The sequence below is a fragment of the Lampetra planeri genome, chromosome 21 (genome assembly GCF_965212315.1).
Source record: "Lampetra planeri chromosome 21, kcLamPlan1.2.h2, whole genome shotgun sequence".
NCBI classification, from domain to species: Eukaryota; Metazoa; Chordata; class Hyperoartia; order Petromyzontiformes; family Petromyzontidae; genus Lampetra; species Lampetra planeri.
In genome coordinates this window covers 9,258,630-9,280,963 of record NC_136127.1, presented here as the reverse complement: position 1 = coordinate 9,280,963, position 22,334 = coordinate 9,258,630, and the positions used below count along the sequence as shown (strand labels likewise).

Here is a 22,334-nt window from a genome sequence, read left to right as displayed (position 1 = left end):
ATTCGCTGGATTGTGAAGTGTAGACAGATAAGTGAAAAGGTTGGATATGTGGACATTTATAGAAAATGACAGTTACACCTTGCACAAAGAGGTCATTGGATAAAAATAAATGACAAATTGTACGAAACATTGTGATATATATGTATGTATGTTGATCTTCTTTCGCACCGTACGTAGCCAACCATGCTAATCAGAGGTGCGGGGGAAGGACATAAAACTAAACACAAAAAGCAGTTCTAAAGAAAAGAGCTCTAAATCTAGATTTAAAAGTTCACAGCTCTAGTGATGTTTGGAAGCGAATATAAGCGACATTAAGAATAACGCATAGTACACTACTGCATGCGAAAAGTTCAAATTTGTGAAAATCTAAAAAAAATGACATTTACACTCTGGCGAATTGCTCAGGGCGGATATGTAATGGTCACTTATGTGACGTTGTATTGTATATTCTATGACGAAGAGATACATCAACAGAAGGATGGATGGAAGCATAATCGTACGAATGAAAAAGTTTTTAAAAGCAAAAAAGCTCACTTCTTGAGTTTGGCCCTGAAGCCTTCCTCCTCAACGGCAGGCGCCTTCTTCTCTTCCACGTCCAGGGAGACGCCGGACTCGATTTCGCCGTGCCTGTTGTTGGCGACGCAGCGGTACGGGCCAGCGTCGGTCTTCGTTGCCTCGCGGATTTCCAGGAGAGCATCGGCGCCCTTCTGCTGGACCGTGAGGCGCCCTCCGTGGTTCAGCTGCCGCCACTTGCCCTTGATCCACTTCACCGTCGGGATGGGTTCTCCGGCCACCTTGGCCGTGAATTTCACCGTGCCCTCTGCAAGTGACCACGGGATGAAGAGGTTGCAAATGAGCCGCGATTGCTTTGATATTTTTAGGGTAATATTTAGAGAGGTGTTTAAATGTCCAAGCAACTCAAGGTGCCATTGCAATGCCCTACTATATTCTAGCCACATATTCTGGCCAAGGGAACCCCCCCCACCCTTCCCCTCGGTGGCAGCTGTCCCTAAGCGGCACTGGTCTGCCATTAGGGGACAACGTTGTTATATGTGGCTGGTTTTTCTCATGAAAGCAATTTGCACGTTAATAATCAAAGATGGTACATTTGGGTCGTGACGATGGCACACGTGGCCTGCTATTTTTTGCACAAACAACATCACGTGGATGGCTGAACAAAATCAAACACGTATTTGAGTCACTTTATTTTTTTCACACCCTACTGGAATGACTTACTCTCTTCAACTTTAGCATTCTTTGGCTCTTCGACGAAGAAAATCTTTCCGTCGACAACAACTGGAGCAGGAGCGGCAGTCGGGGCAGCCACTGGGGCCGCAGGTTTCCTGACTGGTTTTCCCGCTTCAGGAGCTGCAGAAGAAGAATACAAAGAAAATACAGTGATCCATTTATAGACACCCCAATAACACAAGAGGGAAAATGACAGAGAAAAGCACATTGTCTGTCAAAGCCTTAACACGTCCCCCACTAATATCAACGCACATGCTAGATCATCAAACACTTTCCCCTGTAAGATACGGAGGCATTGCTTTCCATAATATTCGATTGGCTGTTGAGAAAAGGGTAGGAGAGTCACTAGAAATCAATGGGGTTATCTACAAATTAATTACCCTGTTTAAGTGTCTTATGGCATTCTAGATTTGAAGCTTTCATGACTGCAAGGATTCATACTCTTAGTTTTGTCGGTAAAAAATGAAATTATTTTTTATTAATTTTAATTATTTTTTTTTTCCTAAAAAAATGAAATTATTTTTTTATTAATTTTAATTTAATTTTTTTACCTACGTGACTTTACCCAAAAAACTAAGAGTATGTCTTATGACAACTGTTCACTTTACAGGCAGGATGAAAACACCAATTGTTTTCTCAGGAAAGCCTCACCGAGTTTCAGGATGATTTTTCGCAGGCATATCCCGCATCGGCAAATTAAGCCAATGCCATTAATGACTGTTTGGTTTCTCGTAGTATGAAAGTGGAGTATACGGGAAACATATCCATACCCATAAAAGGGTTATACTCAAGGCTGACTATGGCACAAGCCCATGCTTACAAGATCTGGTAAGTTCTGGTGGACATCCGTCCACGTACTATCCAGGCTAAACTCTGCTTAGATTATGAGAACTGAAGAGATTGGTCACGTTCATGGCAATTTGTTCACAGTACATAGCTCCCCAATGCAATAGCCTTGGAGTACAATGGGTGCCCTAGTTTAAGAGACTTGAAGATGGATGTTGCTTGACCACCTCCATATTTTTACATTAATCTCATGCCCTCTAATTCCCCCCCCCCCCCCAAGAAAATCATCCCATTTGTAATATCACAGCAGCAATCCGTCACGCTTGTTTGGCAGAGATGGATGACAAGACAATGGTGATCAATCACATCTGCACATGCATATTCTATTAACGAAACACCATCATCTGTAAAGACTGCTGGTATTTGTCACGATAATATATCAATTGATTTTTAAATATATGTAACGGTTTTGCAGTGGTGTAAAAGCACAAATACAGTAACAAAAACGTAACACGTCGTCAATAGCACCGCCCTAATTAGAAAATCACTTAATTGGGAAGTGCAAAGCGATTGGCACCACCCTACGACAAAAACTTGGCAGGACCCTCCTGAAAAAAAGTCTTGAGGCTCAGTGAGGCATTTCCTGGATAAACCAGCAGAGTAATAAGAGTAATACATTGCAATGGTCCGTCTGCTATAAAGGAGAGCCATTGCCCAAAACTTTGCCTATTATATAGTTTCCTTTTAGAGAATTGCTATTCATGAACATGTTGACGACCTTCTATCATTTAGATTTCTGTTCTGTTGCCCTGCGTTCTGATCAAATCCGCGCGGACGGAACGGCCATTATAATCACGACCAGGCCAACACAAAGTAGGCCGCCTTACCTTTCGTAGTAACTTTAACCTTGCTGACGTCCGAGCCGGCCTCATTGACGGCCTTGCAGGTGTACTCGCCGGCATCTGCCTTGGTGACCTGCGAAATCTCCAGCGTGCAGTCCCCTTCGCTGTAGGCGATGGACACCTTTCCGAAGGGCTGCACCTCCTTCCTGTCCTTCAGCCACATGATCTGCAGCGGCTCCGATCCGCTCACACGGCACGAGGCGGACAGCGTGTCGCCCTCCACTACGGTCAGCGACTGCACTTTCTTGTCGAAGTTTGGCGCGTGCTTGCGTTCTACCGAGGACAAAGAGGTGGCTTTTAAAACCCACCCGGTTAGCAACCCTGCGCCATGTAAACTCAAAAACAATCACTCGTTCGTTCGTTCGTCATTCGGACGCACAAAGTTTCACTGAATGGCTATTATGAATTAGGGTGCTCGTTTATTGTTGGGCCAAATGTATTCGCTAGATACAACGTTTTATTATATCACCGGATTGTGAGAGATGGTGGTGGATCGGGAGGCCTTAAGCCAGGCTGATGATGATGAAGTATTACAACATTTGTGACCCAGTTTTAACGAGTTTTTGTCAAACCTTTCTTGTTTTTTTGCATTTTAAAAGGAATATAAAAAAGGATTACGATATTCTCCAAATTATAAGACACTTCGTGAAGTAAGACACATCCCACACTTGTGACCGGTGTCTAGAAAGTTATGCAAATCTCATCAGAGACACACACACACCGACTGTATTATAAGACACACCTCCAACTTTTGCTGTAATATATAGCGGGGGGAGTGCACATTATAATCCAGAGAATACAGTCGAGCTGAAATTAATAACGTATATATATATAAGGAATAATGTATTAACATAATTGGCCCATGGTGCGAGTTGCATTTAAAGTGTGACAGGCAGTGTGGCATTTAAAGTGTGACGGTGTTCACAAGCAAGCTCAGCCCAACGCTCCGTGCTGCTGACGCCGCCGTTGTATTTGTAACCAGAATCCAGCACGAGGATCGGGCAACAACGAACCTTTGATGTTCAGAGTCACTTTGAAGGTGGCAGTGCCAGCCTCGTTCTCCGCCTTGCAGACGTAGAGGCCGCTGTCGCTCACTTTGGTGCTCTTAAGGCTCATAAGCGCAACGTTGTTCTTGAAGGAGAGCTCGCGGCCCGGGTGAGCGTGGAGGTCCTTGTCGTCCTTTGTCCAGGTGATGGCGATGGGCTGAGAGCCGGACACTCTGCAGTCCAGCTTCACGCCTTTGCCCTCCTCCTCGTCCATTATTTCCAGCGGCTTCTTGGTGAACATCGGCGCTACCTTGCGCTCTGCGATGGCGGTGTCGCGCGTGCAGGAGTTCAAAGAGGAAGAAAGGCATTGGAAGGAAGTATAACGAGCTCAAGAAAGAATCCCGTGTTGGGGGGGATTGTTTTGTGATGTGGAAAGTTTTTTTGTTACATTAAAGCGTCAGACCAGCTTTATGAAAGCTAAATTGGAGCCTTCACGATCAGTTGCCTCGTGTAGTTTGTTGGCCATATCTAATGAGGGAAATTTGTATTCCAAAGCTAGAGTACATTTAATACCGTTTTGAAAATGTAAAACGATAAAAAATAAACTTTGTCTTTACTTTCTCAGGAGTTTTTTTTTTTTACATCCTAATAAAATACAGCATACGATCATGTATCACCATCACCTCATATTTAAACCGTGCATTTCAAGGACTGCATCTATAGGTGCCCTGTGGCAGGGGACTCTCTGGCAGCAGCTGTCCCTGTGCTGCACAAGGTGAACGCAGGACCGGCCTGCTGGTTAGTCTACCAGTGGGCATGCTATGTTGCTCCATGGCTTCACAATTAATTTACAAGTAATTTATCAAATTGGGAAAATTTAGAAATGGCACAGATGGCACAAATGGCCTATAAGGTTGTTTTTTTCCAACAAAAATAACGTCATGAGATCTTTGACGTGAAGCAAAAAAGGGCGTATCTTATGGTGAACACACGTGCGCTATTTACCCGGGCAGTCGCTAGGATCGAACCAAAAACCTCCGCAATAATCGGCAAACGTAGTACCTCTCACTTGATACAGCTATCGTGCTGTGACGGTTCCACCTGAAGACGGAGGCTTGTGTTGCGCCTCCGAAACGTCGTGATTTTTATTTTTTTATTTTATTTTTATTTTACTTTTATTAATTTTAATTTTTTACCTACGTGACTTTACCGAAAAAAACTCTAAGAATATGAAAACGCAGTACCGTTTGAGCAACGTCACCCACCCTCGCTCTCATCTTGAAGCGTCGGGTATCGGATATGGCACGAGTTTACAATGGATTACAAAAGGGTGTCGCACCTTTAGCCGTCAGCTGCGTGCTGCACACGTCACTTCCGATGTCATTGAGCGCCTTGCACGTGTACTCCCCAGAGTCGCTCTTGTCCAGCTTGTAGAAAGTCAGGTGAGGTGTGTTGTCAAAGAAGGTCATCTTGCAGTTGGGACCAGGGCGGATGTCCTTCTTGTCCTTCATCCAGAAGATCTTGATGGGCAGTGAGCCGGTGAGGTGGCACTCCAGTTCGGCCGGGTCACCCACCACGGCCTCCACGGGCTCGAGCTTCTGGTCGAAGGTCGGTTTCGTTTTGCGCTCTGCGTCGGTGAATAGAGTGCAAGCAAAATTATCATGAGTGCAAAGCAGATAAGTGTTCTGTACCTCTATTGTATCAATATATGGCCTAGACTGGTATTACAAATGTAAAGTATTCGAGTAGTACTTGTACATTTTCGGCTTACGAACTGTAGGCGAAAAATATGAGGTTAACTGATGTAAATATCCATATATATAAAGTACTTAACATAAGCAAAAGCTGACATGCATAGGTTAGTCAGGCAATAACACGACGCAGACTTTATAATTTGATAACGTTCTACACTTGGCGAGGATGTATTCCACACATGCGGCTGAAGTCTTGACGACGTTTCTCAATGACAAGAATCATTCTCAGCAGAGACCGGCAAGTCAGTGATGTCTTGAGGCAAGCCACTTTTACAATGTGCCAACAAAAATAAAACTGAGGACAAATGATATACTCACTCGTGCATTCTTCCAGTGGAAGCAAAAAAAACTGAAGCAAGAAAGCACTTAATGAAACGTAGCATCGGGGCTGATTAAAAATGTTTGAACCTTCAAAGTCAGTGATGTCTTGAGGCAGCCACTTTTATAATGCGCCAAAAAAATTATCGAGGAGAAATGATTTACTCACTCATGCATTTTTCCCGTGGAAGCGAAGACAAACCAAAAGCAAGAAGGCATTCCACGAGACATAGCATTGGCCCTGATTAAAAATGTTTGAACATTCAAAGAGCATTGGTTAATTCTGTCGCATTATTTCATTTTTTACGAATGCAAACCAAATCTCATTTGAAGTCCCGCAAACATTTCTCTGCCTTTGAGCCAATGCAAAAGAGCGAAGCGGGAAAGCCAGCGGCACCTCCCCCTGCCACAAACCTGTCACGTCAAGTTTTGCCGAGCAGGCGATGGACCCATCCTCGTTCGTGACCTTGCAGGTGTATTCCCCTGCATCTGATACTTTCAGACTATAAATGCTGAGAGAAGCAATGTTGTCCTCAAAGGAGATGACGTGTTTATCGCTATAGGACAACTCGGAATCACCGAGGAACCAAGAGACTTGGAATGGCGGTGTGCCTGTAACACGAGTGTCGAATTTCGCGCAGTCCCCGATGACTTGCTGCAAATTCTTCAGCTTTCTTGAGAAACTAGGTGGGTGTTTGCGTTCTGTAACAAACGTTTGTTTGATTAAAAACATGTTATTCAACTGGATACAAATATTTTAGTTTTTTCCCCCCTCCTTGGAAATCAAGATTTTCAAGTCCTGCACACCTCAAACTCTTCGAGTCAAAAAATGCACACTCTATCTCTTAAAAGTCCATGGAGTACAACCACATGCTAAAATGTATATACCATGGTTCTATCAAAGCCATGTGAATCCGTAAAAAGTGTGCATATGAGGAGTAACACTAAAGGATATAAAAAAGCACGTTTGGTGATCGTTGGTATATCCCCATTTGCAAAAAAAGTAAATATTTTTGAACAAGGACACAAAATCCTGCATATGTTGGATACCATTACAGCCACAGAGCAGTTTCACATGGGAGGTCTACAGCATCTAGAGAAGCAGGAAAAAATATCCCTCACGTAAAGGTTTTCGCGGTTGTGCAGTAGGCTCTCCGATGTGTGTTTCGGCTTGTGCCGCGTGCTGCCCGGAGTGATGTCCGTTTCACGCGGAGAGGACATCTACAACCCGAAACCACATCGGAGAGCCATCGCGCGGCACGGTGCTCCGTTCGGCGCGTGTACCTTTTCCCGCGAGGGAAGCCGACGTTTTGGCACTTCCGAGGCTGTTCTCCGCCTCGCAGGAGTACGTTCCAACGTCGGTCTTCTCAAAGTTCTTCACCTCCAGCACCGCAGTGTTGTGCTGGAGCATGGTCTTGTACTTGGCACCGGAGAGCTTTTGACTCCCCTTGTACCACGTGACCCTGATCTCGGGGGCGCCGGCCACTTGGCACTCAAAGTACACGGAGGTTCCGAAGGTGCCTTCCAGAGGCTCCAAGGATTTCACAAAGTAAGGAGGATCTACGGAGTAAAATGTATCGCAGCGTTTAGTGAAAACGCAAAACACCAATACAGAGGAGGAAGGTAATCTGAGGATAGAAAGTAAATTGCAAAGTAAAGCATGTTATTGTTACGAATATAAAATGCTTTTTTTGCATTGTCAATGTTCAAACAGACAGCGGCGACAATGCAAACATTTCAATTCGGCAACACTGTAAATCAACTAACCTAGAACCTTCAACAAAGCAGTACAATTATCCTGTCCAGAGTCATTCTGGATTTTGCAAGTGTAGTTCCCGCTGTCGGAATTTTCGGTGGCGAGGATGTCCAGGGTGGACTGCCCCTCCACAGTCGTCACTTGGAACTTGTGGCCTGCGACAATCTGGTTATCTTCCTTGTACCAGTTGACCGCGATTTTCGGTGTGCCGACGAAGCTGCAGATGAAGCTTGTCGAGTCGCCTGCCTTGACGTCCAAGTCCGACGGCTTGGAGAAAAACTTTGCGGGTTCTGGGAGAAAGTTTTGTCGATAATCACAAGGGGAGCCAACTTAAAAAGAACACTACTTCAAGCATGCAATTGCTGTGCAAGAAGAAGAAGCAATTGCATGCCGCACGGTAAGTGTAGGTACAACGCAGTTGAGAATGAACCTCATGCAAAATGAACGTGGTATTCATTCACTTGCTTTGGTACACACCTTTGACAAACAAGCTGGCTGAGCAAGACGTCTTTCCAGCCGAATTAGAAACCTGACAAGAGTATTCGCCTGCAAACGCAAGCTGAACCTTCTCAACGATTAATAAGGCAACGGAATCTCGGAAGCTGATACTGTGGCTGATATCAGTTCTGAGTTCTTGGTTGCCCTTGTACCACTTGACCAAGAGTGGCTCTGTTCCTGATACAGCGCACTGAAACGTGGCCCGTGATCCCGATAGCACCTCCTGTGGCTCCATTTTCATTAGGAATGATGGGGGTTCTGCAAATGATTAGACAATGGGATTGAGGCAGTTAGTAACAAATGTACCATTCACAGTTCAGAATGTTCAAATGAGAATGAAAATGTGTGGAATAAAAACGACTCTGATTTTAAGTAGTGTTGTATTAGAGGACAGTTGTGGTCGTTTGTAACTTGGAACAGACATGAAAACATGTATATGACGTACATTTAGAGTAATTTGATTTGATATTACTGAAAGATGGATAAGGGCAAGTGTATGGACATCGAATTGCAAACGGGTTATACACAATGAAGGTTTTGTTTACACGATGCTTGTCAGACATAGAGTTCTTTGTTTTTTTTGCCAATGGCAGCATTTGACACGCGACAGGTGAATATGGTTAACTGCAGGCGACGTGGAAACGGTGGCTCCCGAGTTGGATTCGAGGGAAGAAAGGGCTGTCGAGCAATATAGCGAGAACAAATCTGAAGCAATCGCCTCAGCTTTATGACTGACGGGGATTTGCCCACATTTGTTTTGTCACCATTTGCTACTACGAACCGATGATGCTCAGCGTGGTGGAGCAGGAATCTTTTCCCGCGACATTCGTCGCTGTGCAGGTGTAGCTCCCGTCATCGGACTTGTCGACCTTCAGGATTTCCAAGCTCGCGGTGTTCTCCTCGAAGAGGCACCTGTACTTGTCGCCGTCGACAATTTCCACATCGTTCTTAAACCACGCGACCAGTATAGGCACTGTGCCAGCAACCCTGCAGTCCATCTGGGCTGTCGAGTGCAAGATGGCATCGGTTTTCTTCAGCTTTCGCACGAAGCTCGGAGGAACAGCTTGGTCTGCGCAAATGAAAAATGCAACAGGTGAGTCGCCGAGCTCGGTTACGCGTGCACGTTGTGTAAATTTATTCGGCGAAGACGAAAAACTGTTTGCGCCGATGTTTCCACTAATAAAAGCTGAAGTGTAATACCTTTCACCGTAATTTCCGTGCTGGTCACATCGCTACCGACATCGTTTGACGCTGCACAGGTATAAATCCCGCTGTCAAGCTTGCCTACTTTGAGAATTGTCAAGCGAGCTATGTTTTCCATGAATATCATTCTGTAATTGCCGGCGGCCCTGATCTCCCGGTTGTCCTTGGCCCACGTGACCTTGATGGGCACGGAGCCCGTCACGTGGCACTCAAGCTCGGCACGCTCGCCTGTCGTCACGTTGAGGCTCTCCAGCTTCTGGTCGAAGGTCGGCGCCACTCTGCGCTCTATAAAGAGGTAATTACACATTTTAGTAATGAGATTTTTTTTTTTACAAAAAATGTACACTTACATGTAAAGAATGTATTAACTGATTAATATCACAGGTGAATAAACACCGAAAGTGACAGTATGGCTACACAACGAACCTTTGACTTCTAGTTTGGCGCTACAGCTCACGCTACCGACTTCGTTGGCTGCCTTGCAGGTGTACGCTGCGCTGTCAGACAGCCGAGCGTCATGAATCTCCAGCGTGGCAACGTTGTCCACGAACGAGATGACAAAGTCTTCTCCACTGGCCAAGGGGACGTTGTTTTTCAACCACGTGGTGGAAAGTGGAGGTGACCCTTGCACACAGCATTCCAGCTTGACCATGAATTCTTCGGTGATCTCAATGTCTTTGAGCTTTTTGGTGAACAACGGCGGGATTTTGCGTTCTAAAAATAAAACAAATTTAATAATCATGACGAGTTTGGTAAATAGACGAACAACACAGAAATGTGTTTATAAAAGTACGTGTATATATTTCTGTAGTTGGAAAAATGTAAATTGAAGAAAAAAAATTCTGCCGTTTGTTATTTTTATACCTTTAACAGTGACTGGAGCACAAGAGGTGTCGTAGCCCGCTTCGTTCGCCGCTCTACACACGTACACACCGCTGTCTGTCTTGTCTGTTTTCAGAATGGTTAGGAGAGGAGTATTGTCGACAAAGGAAAACTTATAGTTGGTGCCGGGCCTGATTTCCTTATTGTCTTTAAGCCACGATATTTTGAAAGGTGGCGAGCCTGTCACGTGGCACCCAAGGTCGGCTGGTTCACCGGCCGTTACTGACGCGGGTGCCAGTTGCTGGTCGAACGATGGTGGGTTTTTACGTTCTAGGAGAGTGGAGGAACAAAGAAAAAAAATAACCCGACGCAAAAAAAGGTCAACCGATTTCATTTCACCTGCCACTGTCTCAAACATTAGCCCATCAGACTGTTTACTTCGGTTTCAAGTCGCTCCAAAAGGAGGCAAGATTAGCAGGGGAGTGCCGGTTCTTGGCAGTAAAGCCTGATTGACAATTTAACCTTATTCGGACAACAATCAAAATCGCCGTAGTGAATAACAACTTGCTGCAGTTCACTTTGCAATCAAACTAATGCCAAGAAGCCAAGCCGGCATCTTTAACAAAATCATTGCACCCAAGGATACAGCCTATGGGAGGTATTTTAATTATTAAAAAAACTAGGTAAAAAATAACGTTTATCAAAAGGGTAAAATGAAATGTTTATGTTTACGAGTGAAGGTGTCCACAAGGACAAACCTTTGACTTCAAGGCTGGCCGCGCATGAGATCTTCCCTACGTCGTTCGACACGGTGCACGAGTACTCCTCTTCGTCGTTTGTGGCGAGGTTTAAAATTTCGAGGAAAACCACATTTTCCTCGAAAGACATCCTGTACTTCTCTCCGGGCGTTATCTCCTTTCCGTGCTTGAACCAGGCCACCGCAAACGGCGGGGTGCCAGTTGCTCGGCAATCAAACATTGCCGCCCCTCCTTCTACACCCTGCACGTCTTTCAGCTTCCTCGTGAACACGGGGGGATTTTTCCTCTCTGTAAGATATAGTTCGCAGGTCAACAAATTCTCCTCCGGGATTGAAGAAAACTCGACTGTCAGATTTTGAGCTTAAAGAAATACTCTTCGAAAATATATATATGTGTATAGTAATGATAGACCAATAGCTATATATATTTTTTAATAACTCATGCAAGAAATCAGTTAGAGTAGGCCATGAATAGCATGCCATGGAAAATATTACCGTAACTAATGGAAAACTGTGCACATTACTAATGGCTTTGTGTTTTTGTTCTATCTGGTATTAAAATCATAAAGTGTCTAAAGAGAGCTTAAAATAGAGCCATGCAGTGGAAATAACATTTCCTGTATCGGTCTATCAATGAATGTAAACACTCTTATAATTATTATTGATATTCTACACTTGTTCAATATACAAAAGAAAAAGATGCCATCACCTGTCACTGTCAGCATGGCAACAGATGTTGCACTTCCAATGTCATTTTCCGCTTTGCATACGTATTCACCAGACTCTGAATACTGCACGTTTCTGAGTTCCAGAATGGCTAGATTAAGCTTTTGCACCGGTTTGCGGTTTAAGCCAGACGTTATGAGGACATCGTCCTTAAACCACGAAGTTTTAATCACTGGCGTGCCAGCAACTTCACACTCTAAACGAACCGATCCTCCAAACACGGCCTCCACTTGTCCCAGTTTCGTCACGAAATAAGGCGGTTCTAGAAGAAGAATAACGAAGACACATTAAAGAAAAATCTCCCGCCGCTGAAAGATAACATCTACATTTATTAAAAATATATAAAATTAAAGCTCACACTCAATTTTAAAATAAGGTAAAAAAAAATAATACTAACCCAGGACAGACAACGTGGCAACGCATTCATCGTGGCCGTACTGATTCAAGATTTTGCACGTGTACGATCCTGCGTCTCGTTTCTCTCCGGAGAGAACCTCCAGGGTGCAAGTGCTAGCCGTTTTCATGATCCTATACTTGTTGCTCGTTTCAATGGCGGCGTTGTCCTTAAACCACATGACGGTGATTTCAGGCGTGCCCAAGAAAGCACAGTAAAAGACCGCAGGTTCTCCAGCCTTGGGGTTTATGTCTCTTATTCTCTTTTTGAACTTAGCCGGTTCTGAAAATAAAAAAAATATTGGTAACATGTATTAAATCCACGTTTTCGATTTACGTTCTGTTTTATACAAAAAAAAAATGTATTTAAATATTGTGTTTGTGGCAAGCCGTCGTGAATTTTCTTCTCTGCGCGCACCTTTTACAAAGAGCTTGGCCGAGCACGTTTCTATCCCGGCGGCGTTGGCCACCTGGCACGTGAACTCGCCGGCCGACGCGGAGTCCACTTGGCTCAGCTCGAGCAGCGCCCTGTTACCCCGGAAACTGATGGAGCAATTGTCGGTGGGCTTGAGCTCCTTGCTGTCAGCGAACCACTTGACGGCGAGCGGCTCCGTTCCCGTGACGACGCTCTGGAAGCGAACGTACTCGCCGAGGAGCACCTCTTGGTATTCCAGCGTCTTGGAGAATCCCGGTGGCTCTACGATGGTCGATAAACAACGGGTTGCACGACAATTGGCACTCGTGCGTACGCCGGACAAAAGTGGCGCCTCCTTCTCGAGAATAGCTTCACGAGATTAAGAAAGCAAGCAAGCAAGGTGTCGTTCATTGTACACGGTGTCCATGAATGTATCGTCCGATGTTGTGGCATTATCATAAGATGGCAAGTCCCCGGTGTTCACGAGCATCGAGGCTAATGTGGATTCGAATTCTTCACTTAAGCGCCACAATTTAAACCGGACGGTTATTATGGACACCCTTGTACAAGCACGTCTTAAGCTTAAAGGAAATGTGAACACAAATACATGAGTATATATATAGTATGAATCAGCTTTACGACTGATCCAACATATATATGTATTTGTCTGATCACACCGTGCGATACTGACCGACCACCCTGAGGACTGCTGAACAGGACTCTTTTCCAGCAACGTTGTTCAGTTTGCAGGTGTAGTTCCCACCGTCGGCAATCCCCAGCTCAAGAATCTCCAGGTTGACAGTGTGGTCGCTGGTTGTGAGTTTGTACTTTTGGCTATCGAAGAGCTCCTCTTGTTCTTTGTACCAGGATACCGATATGGGCATCGTGCCGGAAATTTTGCACTCCAGTGAGACGGGGGCATTCAGTATGCCATCGGTCTCCTTCAGTCGCCGAACGAACGTCGGCGGAACTGCGTGATCTGCGCAAAAAAATGAATAAATCTCCGATCATGTCTAATTATGTAATAATTTTTAATTAATCTGGATTTAAAATATACATATATAAATCTGAAGTTTTAAATTAATCTAGATTCAGAGCACCCGGCAAACTAAACCGCTGCCCCTGGATTTTTATTAACTTAATTTTTTAAATCACTTTTCAAATACGCGTGAAATTAGTAAATGTGTGAATGCTCCATAGATATAATGGAATTTAAAATTATACCTTTCACTATGACCTGGGCGTTGGTACTGTCGCTCCCAGCATCGTTGGAGGCTTTACAGGAATAAACACCCGAGTAGGTTTTCTCTGCTGATAAAATTGCCAGCCGAGCCCTGCTGTCGGCGAAAGATATTTTGTAGATCCCTCCCGACCTGATCTCCCTGCCGTCTTTGAACCAGGAAATCTTTATCGGCAAAGAGCCCATGACGTGGCACTCAAGTTCGGTGTGATCTCCTGCGGTCACCTCCTGTGGCTGCAGCTTCTGGTCAAACGACGGTGGCAATCTACGTTCTACATGTGAACATCACAAGAGACACCGTCATTGTCACATCCACCTCATTCTGCACTCATTCAGAATATAAATTTACTGCGGATCTCTTAAGGTTAAAAAAGTACTACGATACGAATTATGTACGATTGTAAAATTGTATTGCATAGTTTACTTCCATATTGCGATTTCTCTTTCATAGACCCGGTTATTACAAACGTTTCCGTTCAATCTGTGACATGGTCCATCGATTGAAAGAAAACTAGCTTAATGGACAAACTTTTTTTTAAAGATGACGTCATTCCTAAAGGCGCTTCAACATTTTCTTGAACGCACCTTTCACGGTAACTTTGGCTTGGTTGCTGACACTGGCCACGGCATTTGAGACTGTGCATTTGTATTCGCCAGCATCAGCCACGGTGATGTTGGACAATTCGAGGCACACGACGTTGTCCTCAAAGGACGTGGAGAAGGTTTCCCCGGCAGAAATCGCCAAGCCATTGTGGAACCAGGTCACGTCAAAGGGCGGTGTGCCGGCTATCCGGCAATCCAGCTTGGTGGTGGACCCTTCGACTGCCTGGATATCGACTAACTTTCTCGTAAAGGACGGTGGAAGCTTTTGCTCTGGGGAGGGAAAAAACAACAGTCGTGTAAAATAATTGAACCTTCAGCTAAAATGTTTGTTATATTACACTGGTCAACAACAAAAAATTTTTTTTTCTGGCCTGGACTTTTGCAGCTGTTTTAGACTAATTTCAGGGTGCTGATTCCAAATCTAATCTCAGATTTGCTCTATCACATCTCATTTTATGCTCTCGCCATACCCCATCTTTATTGATTTTACCAGAAATTAACTCTGTCACTTATGATTGCAAGTTGTTGCGAGTCAGTGACTGCTTTAGTGTTAAAATACGGTGCTGTATTTTTAGGATAGTGTGTTTATAATATCATTTTATGTAGATATCCACATTTATTTAATATTTTTCTTCTGCAGTTTTTATTGAAAATGCAATATTTGATATCTCAAAAACCTGATTTGATAGACAAAGACTGATGCCAGGATTTGGAATCATCACCCCAAAATTACCTTAAAACCGTTGGAATACCTTATGCCGGAAAAAGTGTGTTGACCAGTGTTATTATACTATGGCAAGGTATTAAATTGGTTGAGGCGCATGGCAAAAAATGTTGCGATGATACCTTTCACGGTCGCTTGGGCACTGCACGTGTCACTTCCGACTTCGTTGACGGCCTTGCAAACGTACGCACCGCTGTCCTCTTTGCCCGCCTTCAGGACGGTGAGGCGAGCGGCGTTGTCATAGAAGAACAATTTGTAATTTCCCACCGACCTGATCTCCCTGTTGTTTTTGAGCCATGAGATTCTGATCGGACGGGAGCCGGCGATGAGGCACTCCAGCTCGAACGACTCGCCTGCGGTAACTTCAACTGGGTCGGGCTTCTTTTCAAACGATGGTGGCACTTTCTTGTCTAAGGAATAACACGTACCGTTGTTAATTATCCATGGCCGTAAGGTAATATGATTGTAATTTTGCGCTGTGTGCTGAAATGCATTAAAATTGCAAAGTCATTTGTGTAATTTTACTTTAGAATAATGTTTTATTATAAAAGCAATTTTGATTTTTAAAAAACCCTTCAGGAAATAAACGAACCTTTTGCTTCCAGTTTGGCGCTGCAAGAGGCACTGTCTACGTCATTGAAAACCCTGCAGGTGTATTCTCCAGCATGAGTCAGCTTGACGTTATGAATGTCTAAAGTTGCCACGTTTTCCTCAGCGGATATCACATAGTCTTCACCGCTGCTAATCTCCACCCCATGCTTGTACCAGATGAAAGAGAACGGAGGGGTTCCCGTGACGCGGCAGTCAAACGTCGCCGATGTGCCCTCGACAGCTTGCCAGTCTTTCAACTTCCTCGTGAAATACGGAGGGTTTTTGCGTTCTGAAAGATAATCGGTCATTTGGCATGTGCTGCTGACAACAGTGCGGCAAGGATGATGAAGAACAACGAAGCGCAAGCTATTGTCACAGTCTTAAGAAATATTGTGACAACTTTTAATGCTGTTAAAATGCGATGAAACCAAGCAAGAAGAGACCCGTGTAAAGAAAGTAAGAAAGAAAGGAAGGAAGGACGAAGAAGAATGAAAACAAAACGATTGTACAACTGCGGTCGTACAATGTTATTGTTTCCACCTGGCATGCACAGTTTACAGTTCACCTGAGACGGACAGAGACGCAAGTGAAGTTGCACTCCCAAAGTCGTTTTCCGCCTTGCACGAATAGTCTCCAGTGTCAGCTTTTGTGAGGCTCCTCAGCTCCAGCGTGGCGAGGTTGTTCTTGAACGCCATCTTGCACTTGTCACCTGACTTAAGCTTCTGGCTGCCTTTGTACCAAGACACCCTAATCTGCGGCGTCCCAGCCACTTGGCACTCCAGATGAACTGTGCTGCCCACTACAATTTCCGTGGGCTCCAGACCCTTGATGAAGTTTGGAGGTTCTAAAACAATTGACACATCCATTACAAATACTCTTCCAAAGTACTGCTTTGCTCTCCCCCCCCCCCCTAATTCTTCAACACCCTCAGAGACAGATACACATTCTTGAAGCCGACGACAAATTGCCTTTTTAAATGAGCCTGTTTATCTCACTGGCCAAGTTATACGAACAAACCCCCAGATTGGCCTTGATACAGTCTTGTTGGAATATTATCAAATACGCCAAATGTTCTCTGCAGGAGTTGTAGATGCTACCTTTTAAAATATGGAATAAGGATACAAGCCTGAGATCGAATGACTTGTATTCAAATAATTGCTTTTCAATTCATATAAGTTGTGAGTAATGGGTTTATGTGACTCCTGCAACCACTAGAGAAGCTTCAACCCACCACATGAAAATAATTAGTTAATTGTGAAAATAATATGAAGTTAGAAGTTTATCAGTGTGGTATAACAGTATCGGGGTAATGGTTCAATATCGCTTTTGTCTTCGCATAATTCGTCATATTTTTAGTATCTGTTGTGCTCATGTAAAAAGGCTGTTGCTGTAAACGTACCTTGGCAAACCTTAACGTTAATATATCAACACGTGTATTCAGTACATTTGCATCTATAAGCAACAAATATTACCTAAAATGAGCAAGTCAAACATTTGACACTCAAAAACATCCATCCAATGGTGTAATTCGTCAAAACGTTTTGTCCTTTGTTCACAATTTTATATATATACAGCACACTATCAGGCAATGTCATAAACTAGAGTATGTTTTAAATGTGTGAAGAATTCGATAAAAGTGTCATTGCCATGCACATAAATATGTTACCTTTGTGCGATGTCAACGCCTTGAACAGTTTGCTGTGTGATGAAGATCTAACAGTCAGTATGCTACCACTCGCGTACATTCCTATTTTAATTTAACAATATGCAAGGAAGACTCTACATACTGTTATTACATCTTTCCTGCCATGTGAAATAACAACAACAACATCAACATGTGCATGAGGTAGATTGAAGCAAAATCAGGCTACTTAGCCTCACCAACACACTACTCCTTAGAACGGAGGGCTAACGTTGAACCAATGGGTTCCAACCTCGTGCCAAACGTGGGCCTCAACGTTGGCATGTTTACCGGGGAAGTGCGCAGTGAACAGGAACACCGGTTGGGACGTGGGGAGGAGGGGGGGGGGGATTATTGTCACGTGTGATAAAATACCAACCTAGAGTTGCCAAGGTGGCCAGACATGAATCTTCTCCGGCTTCGTTCTGGATTTTGCAGGTGTATATTCCCTCATCGGACTTGTCGACGTTGAGCACCTCCATTGTGGACTCACCCTCTGAGATGGCTACCCTGTACTTATCGCTCTCCTCTATGAGGTTATTCTGCTTGTACCAAAACACCACGATTTCTGGCGTGCCGGAGAAACTCGTGCTAAAGACGGCCGTTTCGCCATTGGAAACTTGCGAGTCTTTTACCCTCCTACGGAAGTTTGCACGTTCTGTTAAAAAAAAAAAGATGTAAAAAAAACTCGTTAATAAAAAATTGTGTTTCCACGAGAACGATGAGGAAATTAAGCGAATCGTATTATGATTCACATTGCGCGCGAGAAAAGTAATTCGCTGTTTGCCGCAAAGTACCGAAATGATCTGCATCTGTTTTTTGCCCTACATTTGCAACACCGGTGGCCTGTACACACCTTTCACGGTTAAGTTGGCAGAGCAGGTCTCCGATGCGGCTGCATTGGAGACCTGGCACGAGTAAATTCCGGCAGATGCCGCATCCACATCGTCCAGCTTCAGCGTGGCGACGCCGTTCGAGAAGGTGATTTTGCAGCGCCTCCCGGACATCAGCTCATTGTCATCCCTGAACCACTTGACAGTGAGAGGCTCAGTGCCAGACACAGAGCTTTTGAATTCAACGGAGGCACCCGGCACCACGTGCTGTGATTCCACCGTCTTGGTGAACGACGGTGGCTCTGCACCAAGTAAGAAAGAAAACACAGATTTAACGGGGTCTGCACGTCACACGCCATCGATGACATCCATGCCACGTGTCCATGCATTGAAGAAGTGGAGTAAAAGTCAAGAAAAGCAAGTCCCTCGATGGGTAGATGGAGAAGAGTCAAGCAAGCAAGGTTTACGATTCATGCACGAGGATGACGTTTCTTATTAAAATCGATGTGGAAGTAAGTTGTTAATCGTATGTGCTTAAAATTAAGTGGCTGAATCGTATCATCGTATGTGTGTCAAAGTTGTAATCCAAAGTAACACCAGGGAGATGTTTTAAAGACAACATTAGCGTTCAAAGCAAAAAAAAAGTCTGCAAGATTTAGATGCAAAAATCTTCGCAGCGTTCTTTTTTTCCTCTCAAAGAACAATGCGACGTCATTATAGCTTCACGTGCCAATGCAATCACTTGAGCGCTACCCGAGATTGATGTAGCATGCAAAACATTTTCCAAGCAAGACCAGCGGGATGCCGGAATCGGGGTGTCAGTTTTAAACGCGGATGCACTGTTCTGGCTCTTGATCTCACACACAAGGGAGCCCCTACTGACCAATGACTTTAAGGTCCGCTGTGCTGGCTTCACTTCCAGAAACGTTGGTCGCCTTGCAAGTGTAGCTGAACGCGTCCGACACGACCACCTTGTGGATCTCCAGCGTCGCGACGTTTTCAACGAAGGTCATCTTGTGCCTCTCCCCCTGGGCGATCTCTTCGCTGCCCTTGAACCAGGCGACGGATATCGGCACAGAGCCGGACAACTTGCACTCCAAGTGAGCGGTGGACGAGAGGGCTACGTCTGTTGTCTTGAGTTTCCTCACAAATGATGGAGCAACGGGACGATCTAAATACAATAAATCGGGGGGGGGCGAGGGGGGGCATCGTTCATTGGCGTCAGTCGTATGTCCTCGAGTTATTTTCTTCCGTTCACATGTTTTTAATTGGATACCTCATCGAATGAGCTATGATGTGTACGATATTTGCCAATACAACAAAAAGTATATCCTGGTTAATGATGCCATTATTAAGTCTATTATTATGAAAACGCGATGCAATTTGCGAATAATTATTTCAAGGGGGCTACGCACGAGAGCGTGGGTGGTACGCATTTTTTTTGGCGAGCGGCGTCTAAAATTTGCGTGCTACGGGACGATTGTGTGTGTGTGCAGTTGAATGTTACCTTTCACAGACAAATCAGCTGTGCAAGCGGCTGAGCCAGCAGCGTTCGCTGCTTTGCACGTGTACGTCCCAATGTCCCCCTTGTCGGCTTTGAGAATCGTCAGGTGCGCCGTGTTGTCCAGGAACGTAAACTTGTAGTTTCCCCCAGACCTGATGTCCCGATTGTCTCTGGTCCATGTGACTCTGAAAGGTGCCGAGCCTGTGACGTGGCACTCAAAGTCTGCTGAGAGGCCAGCGGTGACTTCTAGGGACTCCAGCTTCTCATCAAAGTCCGGTGGAATTGTACGTTCTACAGAGGGAAGTAAAAAAGATATGTTTTACCTCTAAACTTGCAATATTCCAAGTACTTTCCATGTGTGGCCAATGAGTACGTGGGAAAGAGTTTGAATAATAAAAGTATCGGCATACTTTGCATGTTCAAGACTGAACAATACGAAAAAAAATACCTTTTAAAAATATATTTGATTATTTTCAACCTTGTGCTGCCATTGCAACACGTAACGTTATCGTCTATATAGCTCAACTAATTATCGTAATAAATTTAGACGGTGACTTGGTTCAGAGGATTCTGAAGTGAGTGTCCTGCAAAATTTAAACGGACCTTTAATTTGAAGCCTGGAACTGCATGAGATACTGCCCACTTCATTCGTGGCTGTGCAGGTGTATTCGCCAGCATCGGACAACTGGACGTTGCTGAGCTCTAGCACCATGACATTTTCCTCCACGTAGATGTTGTACTTCTCTCCGGAGACCACCTCAGTGCCATTGCAGCGCCACACAGTTTCAAACGGCGGCGAGCCGGCCACTTTGCAGTCAAGCCGAGCGCCATCTCCTTCAGTTGCCTGGAGATCCTTTGTCTTCCTGATGAATGACGGCGGGACCTTACGATCTATGGGGGATAGCAGTGTTTTGTTAACTTTGGCGGGCACGTTCTAGATTTGTGTTTGTGATACCACCGCTGCATTGGACATAACGTGGATATTTCGATAGGAAATCCAATTTTCAAGATGATTTTTTTTTGGGAAAGAAATGTCAAAAAACTATTGGTGCTATATTTAGCATTTCCGTCATATAATAGTTTTTTGTAGAGGTTTTAGCGACCAAAAAATGTATGTACTTGTTTTGCCAGTTACTAATTTAGAACATAAGACTTCATGATGTAAAGATGTTGTTATTAACGAAGCAGCGCTCGATAAAATTATTGTTTAAACTTGTAATTTCAAACACATTACCTTTCACTTCCAGTTGAGTGCTGCACTGATCACTGCCTGTCTCATTCGTGGCCTTACAAGTATAGACACCACCCTCGGACCGGTCTGTCTTCATGACGATGAGACGCGGCGTGTTATCAAGGAAAGTGATTCTGTAATTTCCGCCAGATCTAATCTCCTTGTTGTTCTTGGACCACGTGATTTTGATGGGCAAGGAGCCTGTCACGTGGCATTCAAACTCCGATGGGTCCCCGGCCGTGACTTCCACGGGCTGCAACTTCTGGTCGAAAGTTGGGGGCACTTTACGTTCTGAATGTTTTTGAAGAGAGGAAAACGGAGGTTAGTTGGTTTGTAAACTGGCTGCTGCCCATAAAAAGCAGCACTATTGGGAAAAGGATGTGCAGGGTTATTATTAAATAACATATAAAAGGGTGATGTTGAATTTCTTTTTTTTATGACTATGCATTGAACTAACCTTTCACGATAAGATTGGCATTGCAAGAGGATGTGCCCGCTTCGTTGGCTGCGGTGCACACGTACTCCCCTGCGTCCGATTGATTGAGCTTTGCTATCTCTAGGACGGCAACGTTGTCGTCGAAAGAAATCGCGTGGTTCTCGTCGCCGGTCAGCTCAACGCCATTGCGAGACCAAGAAATCTCGAATTGCGGAGTTCCGGCGACGCGGCAGTCAAACTTGACGGTTCCGTCTTCCGTCTCTTGCAGGTTCTTGAGTTTCCTCGTGAACGAAGGTGGGATTTTACGCTCTGAAAAATGGAACATTTAAAAAAGAATCCTAAATTACAATACAGGTCGTTTCAAGCCCAGGACCCCCAAAAAGGGAGAAAGTAAAATTTTAAGAAGGTCAAGAAAAAGCAAAGGCAATCTACAGTGCAAGCAAAACAAGATAACAAATATTGACTCTTAAAAAAAAGTAGTCAGATATATTTATCTTGTTTGCCTCCATTCGCTTGAGATCACCTTTAACTGCAATTGAAGCAACCGATGTGACACTGCCAAAGCTGTTCTCAGCCTTGCAGCTGTATTCGCCGGAATCAGCTTTGGTAATGCCTTTCATTTCGAGCACGGCGATGTTGTGCTTCATCGTAATCTTGCAGTTGGCGCTTGGCCTCAGCTTGGCGTCGCCCCGGTACCAGGAAACCGTGATCTCGGGCGTCCCGGTCACCTCGCAGTCTAACCGCGCCGAGCCACCCACTACGACATCCGTGGGCTCCAGCACCTTGATGAAAGAAGGTGGTTCTACGGAGGAGAATTTTTCAGTCGACAGGTTCAAGAGCAACATTTACGAGGCACATCGAAAACGTTTCAGTCGCGGTTTTCGGTTAAACTTATAACGAACGCTGCCAGTGCAACGCACGTGAACA

General features: G+C 44.6%; 1 protein-coding gene across 1 annotated transcript in view; it reads right to left on the bottom strand.

Annotated features, from left to right (window-relative positions):
- The window catches only part of TTN (titin), a 340,888-nt gene that overhangs the window by 234,373 nt on the left and 84,181 nt on the right, over positions 1–22,334 (bottom strand). The window contains exons 52-82 of the mRNA XM_078603948.1: positions 21,931–22,209; positions 21,429–21,716; positions 20,975–21,262; positions 20,344–20,631; positions 19,744–20,031; positions 19,120–19,407; positions 18,260–18,538; positions 17,783–18,061; positions 16,288–16,566; positions 15,724–16,011; positions 15,254–15,541; positions 14,390–14,677; positions 13,789–14,076; positions 13,256–13,543; positions 12,568–12,846; positions 12,154–12,432; positions 11,740–12,018; positions 11,032–11,319; positions 10,316–10,603; positions 9,878–10,165; positions 9,449–9,736; positions 9,030–9,317; positions 8,228–8,506; positions 7,762–8,040; positions 7,279–7,554; positions 6,409–6,696; positions 5,262–5,549; positions 3,950–4,240; positions 2,922–3,209; positions 1,237–1,368; positions 535–820 (exon numbers count right to left, since the gene is read on the bottom strand). Coding sequence (XP_078460074.1) covers positions 535–820; positions 1,237–1,368; positions 2,922–3,209; positions 3,950–4,240; positions 5,262–5,549; positions 6,409–6,696; positions 7,279–7,554; positions 7,762–8,040; positions 8,228–8,506; positions 9,030–9,317; positions 9,449–9,736; positions 9,878–10,165; positions 10,316–10,603; positions 11,032–11,319; positions 11,740–12,018; positions 12,154–12,432; positions 12,568–12,846; positions 13,256–13,543; positions 13,789–14,076; positions 14,390–14,677; positions 15,254–15,541; positions 15,724–16,011; positions 16,288–16,566; positions 17,783–18,061; positions 18,260–18,538; positions 19,120–19,407; positions 19,744–20,031; positions 20,344–20,631; positions 20,975–21,262; positions 21,429–21,716; positions 21,931–22,209 — 8,680 coding nt within the window. The remainder of the gene's footprint in view (positions 1–534; positions 821–1,236; positions 1,369–2,921; positions 3,210–3,949; positions 4,241–5,261; positions 5,550–6,408; positions 6,697–7,278; positions 7,555–7,761; positions 8,041–8,227; positions 8,507–9,029; positions 9,318–9,448; positions 9,737–9,877; positions 10,166–10,315; positions 10,604–11,031; positions 11,320–11,739; positions 12,019–12,153; positions 12,433–12,567; positions 12,847–13,255; positions 13,544–13,788; positions 14,077–14,389; positions 14,678–15,253; positions 15,542–15,723; positions 16,012–16,287; positions 16,567–17,782; positions 18,062–18,259; positions 18,539–19,119; positions 19,408–19,743; positions 20,032–20,343; positions 20,632–20,974; positions 21,263–21,428; positions 21,717–21,930; positions 22,210–22,334) is intronic.